General features: G+C 48.6%; 1 protein-coding gene and 1 non-coding gene across 2 annotated transcripts; both read right to left on the bottom strand.

Moving 5' to 3' along the window:
* Positions 1-546: 546 nt before the first annotated feature.
* LOC104391004 (myeloperoxidase-like) lies at positions 547-14,223 on the bottom strand. Its single transcript, XM_010000215.1, has 13 exons — positions 14,217-14,223; positions 11,691-11,778; positions 10,466-10,641; positions 9,364-9,487; positions 7,063-7,192; positions 6,244-6,444; positions 5,845-6,160; positions 4,565-4,725; positions 3,965-4,217; positions 3,695-3,865; positions 2,622-2,859; positions 1,905-2,122; positions 547-587 (listed from the first exon to the last, which is right to left on the bottom strand). Exons 1-13 carry the CDS (start codon positions 14,221-14,223, stop codon positions 547-549), a joined length of 2,124 nt encoding a protein of 707 aa, XP_009998517.1.
* A 4,727-nt stretch (positions 14,224-18,950) lies between these two features.
* TRNAE-CUC lies at positions 18,951-19,021 on the bottom strand. Its single transcript has one exon. It is a non-coding gene; the product is annotated as a tRNA-Glu (tRNA).
* Between the last annotated feature and the right edge of the window lie 1,570 nt (positions 19,022-20,591).

Genomic DNA, 20,591 nt, shown 5'->3' with positions numbered 1-20,591 from the left:
ATGCCTGTAGACTTCAAGATTCAGCTCCAGTGTTTTCAAGAAGTGACATCTCAGTGCTAATTAGAAACAGCCTGAACAGTTTATGCTTTTTTCCAAACAAAGAGATAAAGGAAGTTTTGATAAAGATTACATGAATTTGCTGATTTCTGAGCAGATACAAAGGATAATTAATTTGATTTTGAAATGCAAGCATGCTGACCTCCAGCTTTGACACCCATTTAGGATGGGAATTAAAAAATTCATCTTGATTGTGCTTTTAGAGAGTTATAAGGCATCCAGCACCTGACCAAATCTTCCACACCTCTGACCATTATTTTAGGGCAACAGACCAAAAAAAAAAAAAAAAAGGTCATTATGCTTCCATCTGAAGACTAGCATTACTGGAAACTTTTACAAATAAATTCTATCAAAATCACAGTGCAGCAAATAAAACAGGAGCCACAGTCTTGAGGTCCTCTCTGGGAGACCACGTACTGAGGTTCAGTTGGCAGCAGGCAGAGCGTGATGTACAGGCAGCACTTTCCCAAGAGCAGCTCAGTGCCACCCTTAGGAGTTTTCAAGGCTGGTCTGATGAGCAGGATTAGGAACTGTTGATGAAGCAGAAAAAGTGGGAAGGATAAAGTCTTTTCTGGGCACAATCTTTCTCCCTACATTTTTATTTGACGCCATAGCTTAAAGTAATCCCTGGGGAATGGGTACCTGAGTGCCAGGTCATCACTGTATCCTTGTGCCTTGGAAACACTGTGGTGCTTCTAGTGCTTGTCAAAAGGTGCCTCTGGTGCCCTAACATCAACCAGCCCTTTGCATATGTGGGTTTAGGGCAACGGGCACTTGAGCAGGTTAAACCTTTAGCAGCTGCTTTTAAACACTCTAGGACTTCTCTCTCTCTGGGTTATGCAAACACAGTTCGGCTTCCTCCCAGCCTGGTGATCAAAGAGCCACAGGAACTGGCTCAGCACAATTTAGTAACCATAAGATTAAGTTAATAAAAGAAATCAGGAAACCTCTATGGTATGGAGAGGTGGGGAGCATCAGCTAGAATCAGTTCCTAAAGAACGGGGTGAAGTCACCATAATTTAGCCTTTGAATGAAGTGCAAATGACTCCCTCAAACAAGCAACAGCCTCCCTCAAATACAGTTAATCAAACTCAATACAGAGATGTTTTGTGGCCTGTGCCTTGCAGAAGGACAGAGTGACACTCCAGGTACTGTGATAATCTATAAATAAGTGGCCAGAAGGGAAAAATCCAGTCCCACCCATTCCACAGGGGTCATACCTGTCTTCAACAAGTGTCTTTCTGTATCATTTGCAACTTGGTGAGCCCATGCCAAAAGCCCATCAGTGGAAGGACACAGCTAGTGCCCAAATCTCTCATTTGAAAAGACTGTTTTACTGTCTTTCAGATGTAGCACATCCTAGTCTCTGACTATGTGTGTTTAACTACTGGTGTATCAAAACAACTACAGATAAACCTTAAAAATGCTTTAAAGCTTCAGGCAAGGGGAGAGCAGGGGCTTGGAGCAGCAGAGTAAGAATTTTGAGCAGGTTAGCTAATTCAAATTGACTTCCTCATTGACACCCATGTAAGACTCCCAGTTGTCCTGGAATAAGGTATTTAGAGAAGGATACATTCCAAAGGGCCAGAAAATATGGGGTTTCAGGGATTTCCCATCTAGCTGAAGAGGCAGGGTGATACAGGAAGGTGAAGGTGATGGACTGCAAGGAGACCAGGTTAACAACACTTCTGCCTCCAGTGCTGCCTGATGGGGCTGAATGGATGGTCAAGGTCTTTCTGGGTGGCAGAGTCACTGTGATGACCTTAATTCTTTTATTTCTTTAAGCATGGAGGAGTCTGGCCTTGTAAGGTTTTTATTCGTTTTGACAGACCTCAGGCAGTTCATACCTTTTGTGCCACTCTCAGGCTCATCTTTCCAGGGTGAGAGGTCAAGTGTGTCGATCTCATGGCAGTCAACAAAGTTCTCAGGGTAACTGTTGACCTTGAACACATCCCTGGGTATCTTTTTGATGCGGGTGTTGTCACAGAGCACCCTTGACAGTGAGATTTTTCTCAGTGCCTGCAACTGCTGCAGAGTGAAGACTCCTGGGTTCTCCCACCAGAATCTGCAATGAGATTTTCAGAAGCAGCTTGTAGTCCCCTTGAGGGTGTTTGGTGTTGGCTACTTGCCAAGATAGGAACCTGACCAAGGTGAGTCTCTGCTCAGATCCACCTTGACCCACCGGGCAGCAGGCACACCCTTTTGGAAATAAGTGTCTCCAGTGTGGCCAGGTCTGGATTGTGCTACTTACCTGCCAGCACAGAGAACCTGCCTCTTCATGCAGCACCACGATCCTCCCCTTTTGTAACCTGAGAGCAAATGTCACCTCAAGCAGAGACTACTACAGATCACCCATGTCCTGGGCCTGGTGATCCTGGACCAAATTGGTCTGTAGGAATGGGCTGCAAAGAAAAGTCCTTTGGCAACTGGGCTAAAATCAAGGTGTGAGTCTTGCTGGGAGCACTCACTGATGGGCTGGAGATGGGATGGATTAGTGCAGCACCCAAAACATTGGCAATTTTTCCCATGATAAATGTCATGGGGAAGGTGGCACAGGGACCTACCTGTCCCCATCACGCAGATTCCTGAACTGGGTGCCAATGATGCAGGCCAGAAGGGGTCCAAGTCTTCCCTGGGAAACAATGGGCTCTGCAATTGCCCCAATCCAGAGGTCAATATTGTCTGGTGTCCCATACAACTCCATGAACTTCTTGGCCAGCTTGGAATTGCCTAGCACCTCAGACAATTCTTCCAGGTTTTGAGGCTGGGAGAGCCCACAAAAGTGCCTCCAGGCATTGTAACCTGCAAAAGCAGGAGCAGCAGCTGGTCAAGACACACATTTCCCCACCATCTGCCTAGGCTTAGGAGCTAAAAAGTCACCCTGGCCCATGAGCAATGTCTGCTCCTTCTCCTGCCATTAAAGGATCTGGAAGATGTTATTGCCTAAAGAGTCACAACAAATGCTGTGTTTTCAAAGGTCCTTTTTGTGTCCACACACTAAACTGACACTTTGATGATCCTTTATTCTATGGTTTGATGATCCTTTGCATGTGTCTACAGGTTCCCTGCATCCTGTTGGTTAGTGCAGTTTTGGAAGGCAGGATTTCTAGGACTGAAGTCCTAGAAAAGATCAACATTTGGTTGTGCTTAACCCCAGAGCTCTAGCTCTTCTCCAGCATCTGGGGGCAATCAAACCTGGGGGTCCAAGTCACTTCTGCTCAGAGCTCTGGGTTGGCTGAAAACACAAAATACCCATCGATGGGCAAAGACCAAAGCACAGATGGTCTTTCAGGCCCACGTGAAAGCTGATCTTGGTTGCTTGTGTCTGCACCTTCTGGGCCCCACATGCTCTCTATTTGCAATCCACCCTTGTTTCTACCCCTCTTTTTTTATCTCAGCTATCATCTTTGCTTTCCAAGCCTTTTGTCCTTGTCCCTCAGCAAAAACAAAGATCTTTATAACTGAGAGACCTTTTCTTTCCTCAGCTTGACTGTATTTCCATTCTTTGCCCTCAAGTCAAGGTCCTGTTACTTCCCATTTCTGTGGAAGAAGCTTAGTGCAATCATGGAACTACTATAAACAGCAGAATTAAAAGAAGAGTATTGTTCACGTGACCTGTGGACTTGTGTCTCCTCACCTGGAATGCCATGGTCTCTTCCCCGTTGCATATTAATGGCTGCTAGATCCAGACCCATTATCTCTACCTGTTCAAAAAGGTGGTTCTGGAGCTCATCGACGAGCAGTTGGTTCTGCTTCATCAATTTGGAATGATCAACCACCATGCCCCGTATCAGTGGGTCGATGCCACCTGCGTTCAGCACAAATCAAGAGCAGGTATTTGCACCAGCTGAGCTCCATCAGAGCATCTCCTTCAGGACCAGCAGTGCTGGCCACCCCATGTTCTTACCTTCCATTATAACCCTCCATGTAGCGCAAAAGGTCAAATGAAGAGGGACATGGGAGAACGAACCCAAAGGCTGGAAATTGTCATCTAAACGGGATACAAAGGGCTGCACCAACGTGTGACCAAATCGGAAAGCCAGGGAAAAAACGTTTGCGACTCTGGGATCCACATTCTCCTTGTAGCCACTGTACAAAGGGATCCACTTGCTGGTCTCCTCTGGCAGCAGAAGTGGGAGGTAATCTCTGTACGTTATTACCTGGAAAAAACAACACAGAGCAGGTTGTCAGCAGCTGCAGCAGAAATGCCAGTGAAGTAAAGCTTAGAGCTTGAACATGAACAGAGGGTTCATTGGCAGAGGGTTCTGTTTAAAATTACTCAATATAATACTAAAATTATTCAATATAATAAATAATTGATAAATTGGTAAAATAATGGGTTAAAAGCTCATGATACCCCTGCTTCTCAGATGGACCTTCCTTATGCACAGTTTTTGACTCCCACAAGTAACTCCTCTAGATCCACAAAGCGTGGTTCTCCCCCTGTTCATAGAGTGAAAACCATACCCAAGCATGTGGATGATGAACAGCCAGCAGTGATTAGTACCTGGTTAATGGCAATTAGAATCTTTCGACTCTCCTGGTAAAGTTTTTCTCCATCCCAGTGAGGATTTAATTTCCTCAGCTCTGTAACCAGGCGGTTGTGTTCTCGTAGAAAGACCGTGTGCAGTGCAGAGAGCCCCAGGTTCTCAGTTACCCGCTTGTCCCCTACAAATGAGAATGTTTTAGGAATGTTGCCAATTTCTATTTTTAGTTCAGCAGCAGATTTTTGGGTTTGGACAGATGAGTAACAACTGCAGGTCAGTGCTACTGGCAGCAAAGCTCATGGTTAAGCTTTCCAGAAGTCATCATTTGTGACAGGTATTTCCTTCCTGTAGAGGAAAACATTCAGCCAAACTATTCAGCCACAACCCTTGGAGAAGAGGCTTTGGGCAATTGAAACTATCTTGCATATGCTCAAAAAGAACTGTAAATGTCTCGTTTCATGAAAAACCTGAGGTCTGCCTTCCTTTTGTACCATAAGGTCACAATCTTATGTCAGTGCTGTGAACTTTGGGTTTGAAAATTTGTCTCAGTCCACCCAAGTTGTAAAAACCTCTGATTGGTCTGTGCATGTGCTTTCAGCAGAGGTGCTGAGAGAACACCAAAGGGGTGCAGCAAAGATCTTCTGACAGCTGATGTAAGAAGCCCTGAGTATCTCCTCACCCAGCAAGGAGCTCTTCTGATGTGCAGGGAATGAGAGAATAATGTGTGATGGGAACACTCTAGTCTTCTGATGGACTTTGCAAGCTTCATGTTCATAATACCCTATGATGGATCACTTTCCATCCTAAAAAGTTCTGTGTTTTAAGTCATCAGTTTGTTTAAATTTCAGAAAAACTTATAGAATTGTCTTCTGACTTAGGTTGGGATATTTGAAATATCAAAAATTTAGAATGTGGTACCAGGGAGAGTTAACTGAATTGATTAAGGGTGTTTAATTGTTGGTATTGATTGAACTGAAAACTGAATGGTGAATTTTAGGTAGGAGAGGAAAAAATTCACTGAGAAGTTTTAAACACTATTTTCTATTGAAAATTTCTCCTGCCTTTCGAAAGATGTTTTGAAGGGAGGATGAGTTGCTGTAACTCTTTTGCAAAATTTAGACAAAATAACTTCCACGTTTGATTAAACAATTATGGGCCAGTTGTAACTCTTCTTTAATCTGGGGGAGGGTCTCCTGTCTTGCAGCATGTCCTACAAATACCAAAGAGCCCTCAGACACCTGAGCCCAATGAGCCTTTTGACTTCATGAACCACTGAAAACTGCTCCACGGCTGCACTTACCTGCTTTAAAGCAGGGGATGTTCATGCTCTCGTTGGTGAGAACACAAATGCTTTTTGTGTTGTTCTCAAAGGGCAACAACTCCAGCCCCGCATCCGTAAAATTCTGGTTCACAGCCATCAAGCCCAACTGGTTGGTCTGGTTTCTAAGACTCTTTGCCAGGGAGTCGTCGCTGCCGTAGACGGTGCTGGCGTCGATGAAGGAGCTGACGGCGTTGAGCTGCTGCCGCACCGGCAGCCCTGCGCTGCAGACCGATGCTGACATGATGAAGGGCATGCAGGAGTTGGACCTCAGCATCCGAGGGTCATCAGGGGGAAACTGCAGCCAACAAACACAAGCAAGTCAAATCGTTTTGGTTTTACTGCCTTAAGAGGCTGTGGATGGAGTGAAAGGCCAGGTACCTCGATGGGGAAGCAGGGGGGCTGGAAAGCGCAGTCGGTCTCGCAGTGAAGCTCCGGGCTCACCCCTGCCCCGCTGGCTGGGGCCAGGTCTATGTCGTGGTTCACCCACTGGCCCCACTGCATGAAGACAAGAGAGAGCTCCTGGTCCTGAGTGATGTTCCTGTTGGCTGTCCAGGCAATTTCATTCGACACTTTTCGAACCTGCAGGAAATCAGAATGAAAATGTGTGATTACACCAGGGTGAGTTCATGTCTCAGTATAACACCCACTATGAGACCATGGGTAAGATGATCTTAGATAAGCTCATAAGAGTTAATTATGGCATTAAACCAGCCCATGCTATGACCCAACTTGGTCAAAACAGATGTGACATATAATATCCTCCTGGGTCCACAGTCCCTCTGCCAAGCCCAGCTTCATGGAGAGTCATCTTCAGGTGGAACTGAGGTGTGTGCACACATCCAGGAAGACAAGAAGATGGCTGAGGAACACCCAAGCTTTACAGTTGGTACAAAAATCCTACTGTATCTGAGCACACCATGGCTCTGTCTTCACCAAACCTTGGGTGCACACTTCTGAAAGTGTTTTGTTGTCCATGCTTTGCTTAGTGAAGCCTTCACAACATGCTGAAGTCTGTCTCCAACAAAAAAAATCACCCCAGGTTGTAGCTCAATTTTACAAAACAAGCCTTGAATCAGCACTTGAGATCAGAGGAAAGGCTCAAGCACTTTACACTCCATATGTTGCCACTGTTTCATTTCTGATGGATACAGTGAGGGCAGAGGCCTCTACTGTTATCTGGACAAGAACAGCCCTCACCAGGGGGAGCTGAAATCCATTGTAGAGCTTTCCTTCACTGACTCCTCTGGGGACAGACACTCCATCCTCATACACTGCTGGCAGCCAGCGAGCGAACGCCTGGTTCGAGGACCCCAGGTGGGAATGCTTCCTGCAGAGCCACAGAGAGAAAAGCAAGCACTGGTTTTACTTCAGGAATGAACAGGCTTGCAGAGACTCATGTTTTGCTGCCCTTTCATCCAGGTGTGATTACTCTGGTGACTGAAGTGACAGGCAAAAACATTGAAAAGCAAATAACTACAGAGAAAAATGAACTTTAAAAAAATATTTTAATTAAAACTTCCTCATGCCATTATAATAATCTTATTTAGCATTTAAATCTCTGTAGCACCTCTATCTCCACAGTTAGGGGCATCACCAGTGGTCGGGGAGGCCATGCCTTTGCCCAGCTGAGAGCTGGAAGCCTCCAAGGATGGAGATCCTCCACCTCTGTGGGGACTTGTGCCAAGACTGCACCCCGAGGAAGCTTTTCCTCTTGTCCAACACAAAACCCCCCAAACTGCAACCTGCAGCTGTGGCACTTGTTATATTCATAGAACAGAAACATAGGATGGTTTGGGTTGGAAGGGACCTTCAAGATCATCCATTCTCAACCCCCCTGCCATGGACAGGGACACCTCACACCAGCCCAGGTTGCTCCAAGCCCCATCCAACCTGCCCTTCAACTCTTCCAGGGGTGGAGCAGCCACAGCTTCTCTGGGCAACCTGTTCCATATTTTCGCATCATGCTCAGAATTTGCATCAGTGAACTCAGCAACACCTGCTCAGAAGAACAATAGTGCTGATTGAGTCAATAATCTGTGGCTCTAGGGACACAAAAACACTGGTTATTTGGGGGAAACCGGTCCCTGAATATGAGTTGGTGCACAGGAAGGTGCTTAAGCTCTGAAGTCCATAAAACCTGGGTAATATCTGTCTGTGCTGAAAATGGGGTGGTGTACCCCAAGTTTATAGCAGTGTGTGGTGAGATAAAAGCATGCCCTAGGACAACTGCCACACCATAGCAGAATCAATTCCATCAGGTATTAGGAGCCTGGTACCACCACAGCTTTTGTTTTGAAGCCTGTTACCATCTCCACGGGTAGATTTTCACAAAAGGTTCTCCTGGTGTGCATCTCAAGGATCTCGGTTGCAGCCCAGTAGATGAGGAAGCCCAAGCACAACCCTGCCCTGAGCCTGAAAATCAGCATGGACACTGCTTTCCTTGGGGAGCTGCAGGCTCTGGAGTCTACAGGGAAAGGTACAGACTGTAACACCAGTTCCCTGCCTGCATGATGCAGAGTTCTGCCACATCTTCACATCTGGCACGTGTTTCATGCCAGATGCACACTGGGGCCAAGTCCCACTCAGACTTGGAGGCTGGTGTTGGCACACCAGGCAGCAGGTCTATGCAGACCAGGACAGCAAGCCTTGACTTCCAGTTATTAAGCTAGAAATTTTGCCATCTTCTGATAAAAAAAACAAACAACAAACCCAAAACACACCCAACCAACCAACAACAACAACAACAAAAAGTAGCTAGCAAGGGAATAAATAAGTGAATTATCCTAGGTTTGAACCAGGAGGGAAGCTATGCACAAAAAGCTGGAGAAGTCCTGGTTTTCACATTGGGGATGGACTCTACTAGGAGAGCCAAGAATGAAACTCTTCTTTACGTCCCTTTCTCATGCATCACAACCGAGGGTGCACTTAGGTTGAGGGTGGATATTTTCATGTGGACCAGGCACCAAATCTGGTCCACAGTGTTTAGTGGGGTAGAGTAAACAGATCCTGGATGTATTCACGGTATATTCACTGAGATTTGAAATTTGGCAGCCAATGCTCTCATCACCTGCAGAGCACAGTGTTGCAGCCAGCCCAGGGCAGTCAGTATTAGCCCTGCCACAGAGGAGAGGAGGGCTGCTTTCCTGGGGCCTCCAGCTGAGTAGGTGGGCTGGCTGACAGAGCCTTAAAATCTACTTGACTCAACTCTTCATCTCCCCCCAGTCCAACAAGTCCTTTCCTTCACCCAAAGCAATAAACTCTGGGCAATGGGTTCATATCTGACATTGTCAAGAAATGGCATCTTTTTCCTGCCAAGCACAGGTAGAAATGAAACATTTGTTACAGGCACCATTGAACGAGCATTTCACTCTTCTTGCCCTGTTCAGGGGCACTTGAACAAGCAACCTGAACCCATCTATAGAAGGACAATGTATCCTGGAACATCTGTCTCCAGACAAAGAGAGCCGGAGACTCTCCCTACCCACACACAAATCCCACCTGTTGTTGCACTCTCCAGTGATGGTCCGGTAAGTGTCATCCTCTGGGCATTTAATGGAACGAACCTGATAGTCACAGCCAGTTTCTTTGGAAATCAACTCCTTCTGTTTTCTGTTTAGTATGTCTGCAAGAGAAACCGTGCTTGGTAACATCTGCTCTTACACTGTTTTACTCTAGGTCAATGTTGAGTCAGCTGAGTCAGAGCTGTGGGTATATAAAGCCTGGATTTGAATTGTTCATTTGATGCCTGAATTTTTTGGTGGCTCAGCTCTCACCTCTGGGCTGGGGAAACCGGGTTGGCATGGAATGACTTCCCCAGGGAATACAGGAAACACCATCCCCAGCAATGTTTTACCTTAGGCTGGGAGCAAAGCACACAGTGGTACAGCCTGGGCAAGTGGGTGTGAGGACCAGAACTGGACAATGGACTCTTGTTTGCAGGGGCCAGAGTCTCCTGGCATCCAGCATGTCCTGATAGGACCCAATAGGACCTGAGGGAATGGTTGGAAGATGTGCAGGGGGAAGTTTAGGTTGGACATTAGGAAGAGATTCTTCACCCAGAGTGTGATGGAGCACTGGAATAGGCTCCACAGGGAAGCAGTGAGCCTGAAAATATTCAAGAAGCTTTTGAACAACACCCTCGGGGACATGGTGTGACCTTTGGGGTTCTTCTGTTTTGGGGCGGAAGTTGGATGTGGTGATCCAGGCTGTCCAGGGAGGTGGTTGAGCCACCATCCCTGGAGACATCTAAAAGACAGATGTGGTGTCAGAGGACAGGGTTTAGTGCTGGACGTTGCAGAGTTAGGGTAGTAGTTACAGTCGATCTTTAAGGTCTTTTCCAACCAGAGTGACCCTGTGGTACTGTCATACCTCAGATTTACCACACCTATTGTTATGCTGTTTGTACCATCAAAGATACAGTACCAAGATGATGAGATAAACACTAGGTGGTCTGGTCTGCCTCTGAGCATGCCTGGGGCTGCTGTGGGGAAGAGTTTTATTAGCAGATATTTGGGTCATGGCAGAGCTGTTCTGTAACACTCCTGCAGGGGTAGATCTGCTTTTAGCTGTTGAGAAGATATTTTAGTTTAAACCACGTTACCTGTAACGTTGAATCTCCGTTTCACAGAGAGACGCAGCTTCGCTTTGAGGAGTTTCAAGGTAGTTTCCCAGTAATCAGCAGCACGGGCTGCAGATCTGGTTCTTCCTACTGGGTCCTTTAAGTGCTTCAGGAAATCCATCGGATTGGAAACCTTCTCCTCTAGTTTTCTCTTTAAGCTAAACATAAAAGAACCTCATGAAGCTCCTTCTCTGCAATGAGCTCCTCTCTGTCCTGCTGGGATGGGTGCACGTGGAGGTGGTGCTGCTCATCCGCCCTGCACGTCATCTCAGATGGATTTTGGCAAACAAACCGTTGCCATCTCCTACTTCAAGTCTGCATTGCATCCTTTTCACAGCACATTTTTATTATATAGAGCATTGGAAAAGTGAGTTATTGGCTGATTGAATAAAATGTTATACTTAGTATGTCACAGGATACGTTCTCTGACAACCTTGGCCTTGTTGCATCTCTTCCTGATCCCTTGGCTCTTTCTTGCTCTATGAAAAACCTTTCATAGGGTGAGTGGAGAGAGACTCTTCCCCAAAGCATCCTGCTGCCTGCAACCAGCCTTTTGGGACAAAGCACAGAGGGATACCTGGAGTCTGACTTCCATGGAGACTTATTTGTGACAGGGTGCTCATCTGCACAGCTGTGGTCCTTCCAGAGAAGGGCAGAACTTCAGCAGCCAGCGGAGGACTCAACATATGTCCAGCATGCCTGTACCACTGAGAGGTGCCCATGGCAGTGCAGGAGAGGAGGCAACAGCTGTGGGTGATGAAGGGTGGCCCTGGGGCTGAGGTGGGACACTAGAATCACCCCAAACTGGTCAAAGAAATCCAACTATGACAGGGAGAACCCTTGAACGAAGGCATCTCCATAATAAATATGCATTGGAAAGCAGAACAAACACATATATTATCTCTTACTGCCTTATAATCATAGAATCACCAGACTGATTTGGGTTCGAAGGACCTCTAAAGGCCATCTACTTCAACCCCCCCTGCAGTGAGCAGTGGCATCTTCAACTGTCTTGCTCACAGCCCCATCCAACCTGGCCTGGAATATATCCAGAGATCCACCACCTCTCTGTGAAACATGGGCCAGGGTCTCATCACACTCAGTGTCAAAAATATCCAGTCTGAACCTCCCCTCTTTCAGTTTGAAACCACCACCCCTGGTTCTGTCACTGGGGTCACGTTGGGGCCCTCAAGCAAAAAGGACTCACCTTCTTCGGGCCTGTGAATATGCCGTGTCCACCAGCTGCCTGGCTTGGCAAATGGTGCTCAGAAGAGACGAGTCTGACAGCACCTCTTCTAAAAAAAAGCAGCAGCAGAAGAAATTGAGGATACTTTCTACTGTACACCAAGAGCTCCACACCCCAGCCCAGCTCTGGGTGCTGAGATGCACTGTCTCATTTGCACACTGTTCTCACACCTGTGTCTGCTTCCCTTGCTCATCTGCTTCCCCCCAGGGCTGAGGTCACAGGACAAGAAGGACTGTAAAGCAGTAGCTCATTACCCATTTCACAGACTTGGCTTCCCTAGTTCTGGGAGGCTTTTAGGTAGTGATTTTTCACCCTTCTTCTTGAAGTTATTCTTCCCCATGAGAAGGGAAATGCCTAGAAGAAGCCAAATATATAATCTCTGACCCAGTTTCTCTGCCATAACGTGATGAGCATGTGCTTGGAAGAGCTGTTGGTTAAATAGGCCATTTCCTTAGACAAGTTTCTTAAGTGTTGGCTTTATTGTCAGTGGATCAATCTACAGGATATTTCAAATTTATATTGGGGCTACATCCAACAGGTAACTCAGCCTAGGTTTTAGAATCATAGAATCATTAAGGTTGGAAGAGACTCTAAATATCACACAGTTCCAACCCCCCTGCCATGAGCAGGGACCCCTCCTACTAAACCAGGTTGCACAAAACCTCATCCAACCTGGCCTTAAAAATATCCAGGGATGGGGCATCAACAACCTCCCTGGGCAACCTATTCCAGCTCCTCACCACCCTGAGAGTGAAGGATTTCTTCCTAATATCTCACCTAAATCTCCCCTCTCTCAGTTTAAAACCATCACCCCTTGTCCCATCACTGCCTTCTCTGATGAAAAGCCCCTCCCCAGCTTTCCTGGAGCCCCTTCAGGCACTGGAAGCTGCTCTAAGGTCTCCCTGGAGCCTTCTCTTCTCCAGGCTGAACACCCCAACTCTTCCAGCCTGGCTCCAGAGCAGAGCTGCTTCAGCCCTCTGAGCATCTTGGTGCCCCTTCTCTGGACCCTCTCCCACAGGTTTTGTCTCTTGCAAGCACAGTAGCAGTGCTTGAGGAAAAACAAACTTACCATTTAATGAGGAGTCCGTTGCCCCGACTAAGCAGAGAGTAATGATGGATCCTAAGAGAGCAATTCTTGGTTTTATGCCTAGAGAAAAATGCAACATAAATCTTCTGAAAGGGCAGGGTTTGACTGGAGCATCTGGAGAGGTTTGGTTGGACTCTTTCTTTCAGGATGGAAAGGTAAGATACAACACCCCACTGATCATGTCCCTAAGTGGGGCTGTGGCTGGACAGGGCTGGAGCTGTTGGTGTTGGCAGGACAGGGGGATATCCCTGTGTTGTGGGACATTCTGTAAACTGGGCTGAGGAGCTGCCAAGAAGGAGGCAGCCAAGCACAGCCCAGGTTTCATTGATGGACACTACTGGGAACCTGTGTTGGAAAAGGGAAGTGTCCTGCCTTTGGGAGGGACCTTCCTGAGTGGTTGGTGTAAAGGAGGTTAGAGCCCACACCTGCCTCTCTGTCCCCTCTATCTTGTTACTGAGCCCAAGAAGTTGCTATGTCTAGGAACTGTTCTCCAGCCATCTACCAGAACTGTTTGTCTTCTTGGTGCTCCTGAAATTTGTCTTTGTTCCTTTCCCACATGAGTGCCAGAAATGTGCCCCACCTGCTCTCCTCAGTGTGACATACATTGGCACTATGCCTTCCCCAGAAGAAGATCTTCAGCCCAAAGGTAACAGATAGACTTTCAGTAATTTAGTTAATGGTTTAACTGTTTAGAAAAGGAAAGACAGGAAAAAAAAAATTTGGAAGAACTAACAATCTGTTCACTGTGTCCAGGTCATCTTACATTAATCATGTGTGGAAACTCTCCAACAATCTTCACAGGGACTGAAGTCTTTTCATTTCCCACAAACATCCCCCTTCCAGCACCTGAAGGGGCTCCAGGAATGCTGGGGAGGGGCTTTTGACAAATAGTTTTTGTAGTGAGAGGACAAGGGGCAATGGCTTAAAAATGGAAGAGGGGAAATTTAGATTTGACTTTAGAAGGAAATTCTTGAGTGTAAGGGTGGTGACACACTCTCCCAGGCTGCCCAGGGAAGCTGTGGCTGCCCCATCCCTGGCAGTGTTGAAGGGCAGGTTGGATGGGGCTTGGAGCAGCCTGGGCTGGTGGGAGGTGTCCCTGCCCATGCAGGGGTGTTAGAACTAGGTGATCTCTCAGATCCCTTCCCACCCAAACTATTCTACGAGTCTATGATTCTAGCAATCTTATCTTGCAGGGTATTGCTACACGAGACAGCAAAGCTGACTTTTCTCACTTTTCAAAATGAATTTCACACATGGGCTGAGAAGTAAGGGTGAGGGACCACCAGCTCCTGATGCTCTACTCAGTCTCCTAGGGCTCACCCATGGAAGGCACCAACACCCACACCAGAAATATCAAATCAGTCAAATGCAGATATAAAATTTAAAAGTGCTGGTCTTACCTGCCATCTCTGTAGAGCTTGTAGGACTGGGAAACAAGCCAGTCCTTTATAGCACACACCTGGGTAGAAATTAACCCAGTCTGACCTGGGTGTGGCCAAAAAAGGAGAAACTGGGACCAGATTGAGCCAAGAGGAACTATCTGCTGGTTTGCTTTCCTGGATTAAGCAGAAAGGTGCAGACCTCTCCATGCCTTCTGAGTAAATGCTGGTAAAAGAGTTTTATGATGGTAAAAGAATTTGGCTTCTTGTTTGCTGTTGGTTGACACACTTGATGGTTTGGAAAGCCATAAATGCGTCATTTTGCCAATCATGGAATCATAGAATATGCTGTGTTGGAAGGGACCCATCAGGACCATGAGTCCAACTCCTGTCCCTGTGTAGGACACCCCAAGAATCACACTCTGGGCCTAAGAGCATCACCAAACATTTCTTGAACTCAGGCAGGTTGATGCTGTGACCACTGCCCTGGGGAGCTGGTTCCAGTGCTCAACCACCCTCTGGGTGAAAAACCTTCTCCTGATATCCAACCTAAACCTCCCCTGATTCAGCTTCCTGCCATTTCCCCCAGTCCTGTCACTGGTCACAGGAGTGAAGAGATCAGGACCTGCCCCATCTCTTCCCCTGGTGAGGAACCAGACTGCACTGAGGTCACCCCTCAGCCTCCTCTTCTCCAAGCTGAACAGTCCCAGTGACCTGAGCCACTCCTCATAAGACATCCCACCTATCCTTCCCCATCCTTGTGGGAGGGTGCTAAGCTCAGAAGGCAGCCTGTCTGCATGGGGGGAGATGTTGAAACCTGTATCCAGGAAAACCAAAGTTGTGTCCCAGTGAAAATTCCTTAATATGGTTTGTATAATCAAAAGGCAGTCAGATCAGCAGGGCTTTGGAAATGAGTATAAGGGCTGATCCTTGTGGATGGCGAAGACCCGGCAAAGAACAATGTGGATGCACAGGGCAGGCTCAGTTGTTCTCCAGTAAAATCATGGTAATGTGGACAAGCTCAAAAGCTCCATCTGAAAAGTAAGGATAGGCCTGAGGTGTAAAATGGGAGATGCCATCCTGAAATGTCCAGAAAGGAACAAAGTGTTGGGCCAGCCAAGCACTGTGCCATGGATTGCAACAGCTCAGCAGTAGGAAAAAGGTCTGTGGACAAACGGGAAGATGGAGGAAATAATTTAATTGTTTGAATATCAGCCAGGCTGATGAGAAAATACAACCCTGAATTACTGACAGTCATGTAAATCTCACAAGATGAAGTAGCCAATCCTGCCTATTTAAATATTTTCGCAGCTCTGAGGAAGCCAAAATAAATGAAAAGAAAGTATAAGACAGGAAACTGCTAATGAACATGTGTAATTTTACATCTGAAAATAAATAAATCAATTTGAAGGTCAGGTTTCAGAAGCTGAAAATTCAATGGCAAAAATACAATGCTAATATTTCTTCCCGAAAGATAAATTCAAAACCCAAAGCAGAAGCTGGGTCCTGGTAGCAGAAGGACTCTGGTCGCCCTGGCAGGTGCTCATCATCACCTTGCCCATCCCATTTCTGCCTACAGGATGCAAGGAACACCCAAGGCTTTGAAGCTCCTTGGTGCTGCCCTCCATCAGCCATGAAGACCAGGATGAGGTGCCCAGGGCAGATGCCCTATGGCTCTGCCTGCCAGGGAGGAACAGGAGAGCCCAGCAGCTGGGCAGGGCCAGCATTGGGTGCAGACCTCTTCCCAGAAAACACATCCACGGTGACCAGCCCCTGGGGACAGCCCAAGCTCTCAGCCTTGCCTGTGGTCACAGGTCTTTGCCAACTCAACGTCACTTGGCAGAGTGTCCAGCCCTTGCTCTGCCATGAGCTGTAGGCACAGTTCGCAGGGCAGGAAAGCTGTGGGAGACTTTCTGTGACTTTCTAGCACAGTGGTAGGACCCACGACACCCACCAGGACACGCTACTGCACATCCATCCATGGGAAGACCTCAGTTTGCAAAGCCCAGACATGACTCCTGTCCCGAGCAGTGCCCAGCACAGCTCTTCCCCATGAGCAGCTCCCCTTCCTCAGAGGCTGGTCCTTTATTTCCCTTCCCATGAACCAAAGTCCCTCTCCTCTCCATGAACAAAATCTTCAGCTCTGCCTCAGGAACCAAACTCCTTCCTCTCCACTCTGTCAGTAAAAGCCTCTTCAAGCCCTTCCACTTCTCTTTCAGACTGTGGCCTCACGCTCAGACTGGAGATCAGTCTGGGAGGTGGCTGCTCTGGAGATGGGGTTGGCAGGTGTAGAAGGAGACCTCCAATGCTGATTATGCTAAACAGGAGGATGCTTTCTTCCTTTTTCCAGTTTATTTTGTCTTCCTGCTCTGGAACCAGTCACCATCTTATCTGGAAACCTGGGTCACAGCCATGCATCAAAGCAGAAGCAGTTGTCAGGCCCCTAGAAAGTAACTGGAGAAGACATGGCTTGAAAAGCTCTAGAGATTCATTAAACAAAGTGGGAGTGGAAGAATCACAGAATCACAGAATCACCAAGGTTAGAAAAGACCTTTAGGATCATCAAGTCCAGCCCATGACCAACACCCCCACATCTCCAGAGCAAGTGCCACCTCCAGCCTTGCCTTGAACACCTCCAGGGATGGTGCCTCCACCACTTCCCTGGACAGTCCATCCCAATGTCTGATCACCATCCCCATGAGGAAGTGCTTCCTGATATCCCAGCTAAACCTCCCCTGGAGCAGCTTCAGGGCCTGGCCACTGCTGCTTTCTGGAACTTGGAAGATCACAGGATGGCAGAGTGTTTGGGGTCGGAAGGGACCTCCAAAGATCATCGAGTCCAACCCCCCTGCCAGAGCAGGACCAAAACCAGGGCAGGTCACTCAGAAAGGCATCCAGACAGGGCTGGAAAGGCTCCAGAGAAGGAGACTCCACAGCCTCTCTGGGCAGCCTGTCCCAGGGCTCTGTCACCCTCACAGGAAAGAAGTTCTTCCTCACGTTGAGGAATGTTGAGGTTTGAACCCATTGCCCCAGATCAAACAGTGAAAACCTGCAAGCAGAAACAGAGTCTGAACATTTCTTTGAAGAAGAAGGCGTCTCATGACAGACTTTGTGGTTTTCTCTCTTGCGTAACCCTGGAAAATGCTATTTATTGCCAGAGAAGAGCTGTCAGTTCTCTGTTGAACTCTGACTTTTCTATAAATACATCCTGTTCTTTCTACCCTTTCTACCAGGCCAGGTTGTTTTGTCTGTAAATACCACAAGAACTGGAGATGAATATGGGTGTTCAGTGGTGATGACACAAGATCAGGTAAGAAAAAAAGTCAATAAAAGAAAAAAAACCAACAAAACAAACAACAAAAAGCACCTCTGAGAAATATTGTGGGAATTCTGGCCAGTGAAACTGAAATCTGACCAGGCTGCAAGAACAAGTTAATTAATATGGTCTCCTCAGGTTTCCTCCAGATCCTTCTGTCTGGGCTCTGGAGGTCTCCAGACCACACCTTTTAACCCTCTTAACTGCTTCATACCTCTCAACCAAGCTCTGGTCCCCTCCAAGCTCCTCTGTTGGGGTACCACTGCTATTCAGGACCCTCTGCTCCTCCTCTGCTCCTCCTCTGGTCCCTCTGTTGGGGTCTAAATCCCCCTCTCCTTTCCATTAGCACTGTGGACCCCTTCAGACCCTCCTTTTAGGCTCCAGGTCCTGCTCTGTCCCCTGGGCAGGGTGACAGGTCCTGTGGGGACCTGTGGGGACCTCCTGGGCCAGCTGCTGTGATAGCCCCGATGTGAAGGGGTTGGACTTGAGATCCAGGGGGGTTTCCCTGCACAGATTAAAGTCCTTCTAACAGTGGGAGCAGCTTTCACTTGGCAGCCCCTGCCCTCCTGTCCCAGGGAGGGACAGAGGGACACACACCTGGCACCCCCACGGAGGAGCCCTGCATGTCCATTCTGGTCCTGATCTCCCAGGGACGCCCCAGCTTTGGGAAAGGGAAAAGACAGTGTTCAGGGGAACAGACATGTCACCCTGCTCCCTACAGCTGTGTCACCCTGCTCCCCACAGCTGTGTCACCCTGCTCCCTACAGCCATGTCACCCTGCTCCCCACAGCTGTGTCACCCTGCTCCCCACAGCCATGTCACCCTGCTCCTCACAGCCCACCACAGGCTGCTCTCTGGCCCCCACCTGGGATATTTTCCTGCTGGGGGTGCAGCCCCATGGCCATGGGGTTACAAGGGGCTGCTGTCTCCCCAGAAATGTATTCCAGCTGATCCATCCCCATGCACTGGCTGTGGGAGCTCCTTCTGGCATCACAGGATGTCAGGGGCTGGAAGGGACCTCCAAAGATCATCGAGTCCAACCCCCCTGCCAGAGCAGGACCAAAACCAGGGCAGGTCACTCAGAAAGGCATCCAGACAGGGCTGGAAAGGCTCCAGAGAAGGAGACTCCACAGCCTCTCTGGGCAGCCTGTCCCAGGGCTCTGTCACCCTCACAGCAAAGAAGTTCTTCCTCATGCGGAGGTGGAACTTCCTGGGCTCCAGTTTGAATCCATTGCCCCTCGTCCTGTCCCAGGGCACAAGTGACAAGAGCTTGTCCTGCCTTCTTGATGCCCTCACGTATTTATAGACATTAATTAGATCCCTCCTCAGTCTTCTCCTCTCTAGACTGAAAAACCAGCTGTGCTGAACCCCAGGAGCCACCTTTGGGCTGTGACCCCCCCAGGAAAAGGCTGGGACCTGCAATGGGTGCAGGAACCCCCTTCCCTGGCTGGGAATCCACCCAGGCCATGGCAGTGAGGGTGCCAAATCCTGACCACTAGACCACCAGGGATGAGATAGAGGAAGTGGAGAACCTGTTGGTGGCCACCAATCAAGCCCTGGAAAGAGAGGAACACTGGGACCCCACAGCCCAAGGAGAGGAGCAGATGGGATGGATGCCCCAGCCTTTCACAGGACTTTGCCTGCTTCTTGCTGAGACCTGAGGCACTGCAAGACCCTCTGTGCAAGAGGGTGCCATGGCTGGCAGGCGTGGGAAGCAGGAGGTGGCCCTGCCAGGACTCTGATCCTGGAAAGCCAAAGGCAGTTTTGGGGAGAGCAGTGATGGCCAGTGGCTCAAGGACAGACCTGGTTCACCAGGTGAACCAACCATGTCCTGGGCTGCATAGCAGCATGATCAGCAGGGTGAAGGAGGAGATTGTCCCCTCTGCTCAGCTCTGGTGAAACCCCTCTGCAGGTCGTGGTCCAGTTCTGAGGTCCTCAACACAAGAAGTTCATGGAGCTGTTGGACCAAGTCCAGAGGAGACCACAGAGATGATCCAAGGGCTGGAGCAGCTCTGCTCTGGAGCCAGGCTGGGAGGGTTGGGGTGTTCAGCCTGGAGAAGAGAAGGCTCCAGGGAGACCTTATTGTGGCCTTTCAATACTTTGAGGGAGCCTGTAAAAAAGATGGGGACAGACTTCTCAGCAGGGCCTGTAGGACAGGATGAGGGGGGTGATGGTTTTAAACTGAAAGAGGGGAGATTTAGACTAGATATTGGGAAGAAATGTTTTACCCTGAGGGTGGTGAGACCCTGGCCCAGGTTGCCTGGGGAGGTGGTAGATGCCCCATCCCTGGAAACATTCCAGGCCAGGTTGGATGGGGCTGTGAACAACCTGATCTAGTTGAGGATGTCCCTGCTCACTGCAGGGGGTTGGGCTAGATGGCCTTTAAATGTCCTTCCAACCTGAACCACTCTGTGATCCTGTGGTTTCACTGGAGCAAAGAAGACTTTAGAATACATTTCACTTAAGGAAAAACAACAAACAACGACAACCAAACAAACAAAAAGCCAAAAACCACAAAAACAAACAAAACAAGGAAAAAAACAGATCAGGCTGGAGCGAAATCAGAACCAGACTTGTCCTGCACAACCTGTACTCACCTCCTAGGAAACATGATGGAGACAATGGAGAGGGGCTTGAAGTGTCCCCCACTCCCCGCTGGTTGCTGCCAGAGTGGACAGCACAACTGGACCCAGAGAGCCTGGGGGACAGCCCGGGCTCAGGGTGACACTCTGGCTGCCACCTGTGACCAGCACAGTGGGATTCAGACCCAAGGGAAGGCCTGGGGGAAGAGTGGCTGGAGAGCAGCCCAGCAGAGGGAACTGGGAGCACTGGGTGACAACTGGTGGGACAGGAGCCAGCAGTGCCCAGGTGGCCCCAAGGCCAGTGGCATCCTGGCTTGTGTCAGGAATGGTGTGGCCAGCAGGAGCAGGGATGTGATTCTGCCCGTGCTCAGCACTGGGGAGGCCTCAGCTCCAGTCCTGGGGCAGCTCTGGGCCCCTCACTGCAAGAAGGAGCTGGAGGTGCTGGGGCAGGTCCAGGGGAGACAACGGGGCTGGGGAAGGGACTGGAGGGAAAGTCTG

The sequence above is a fragment of the Chaetura pelagica genome, unplaced genomic scaffold (genome assembly GCF_000747805.2).
Source record: "Chaetura pelagica isolate M959 unplaced genomic scaffold, ChaPel_1.0 scaffold516, whole genome shotgun sequence".
Taxonomy (NCBI): domain Eukaryota; kingdom Metazoa; phylum Chordata; class Aves; order Apodiformes; family Apodidae; genus Chaetura; species Chaetura pelagica.
This window is presented reverse-complemented; position numbering and strand designations above follow the sequence as displayed.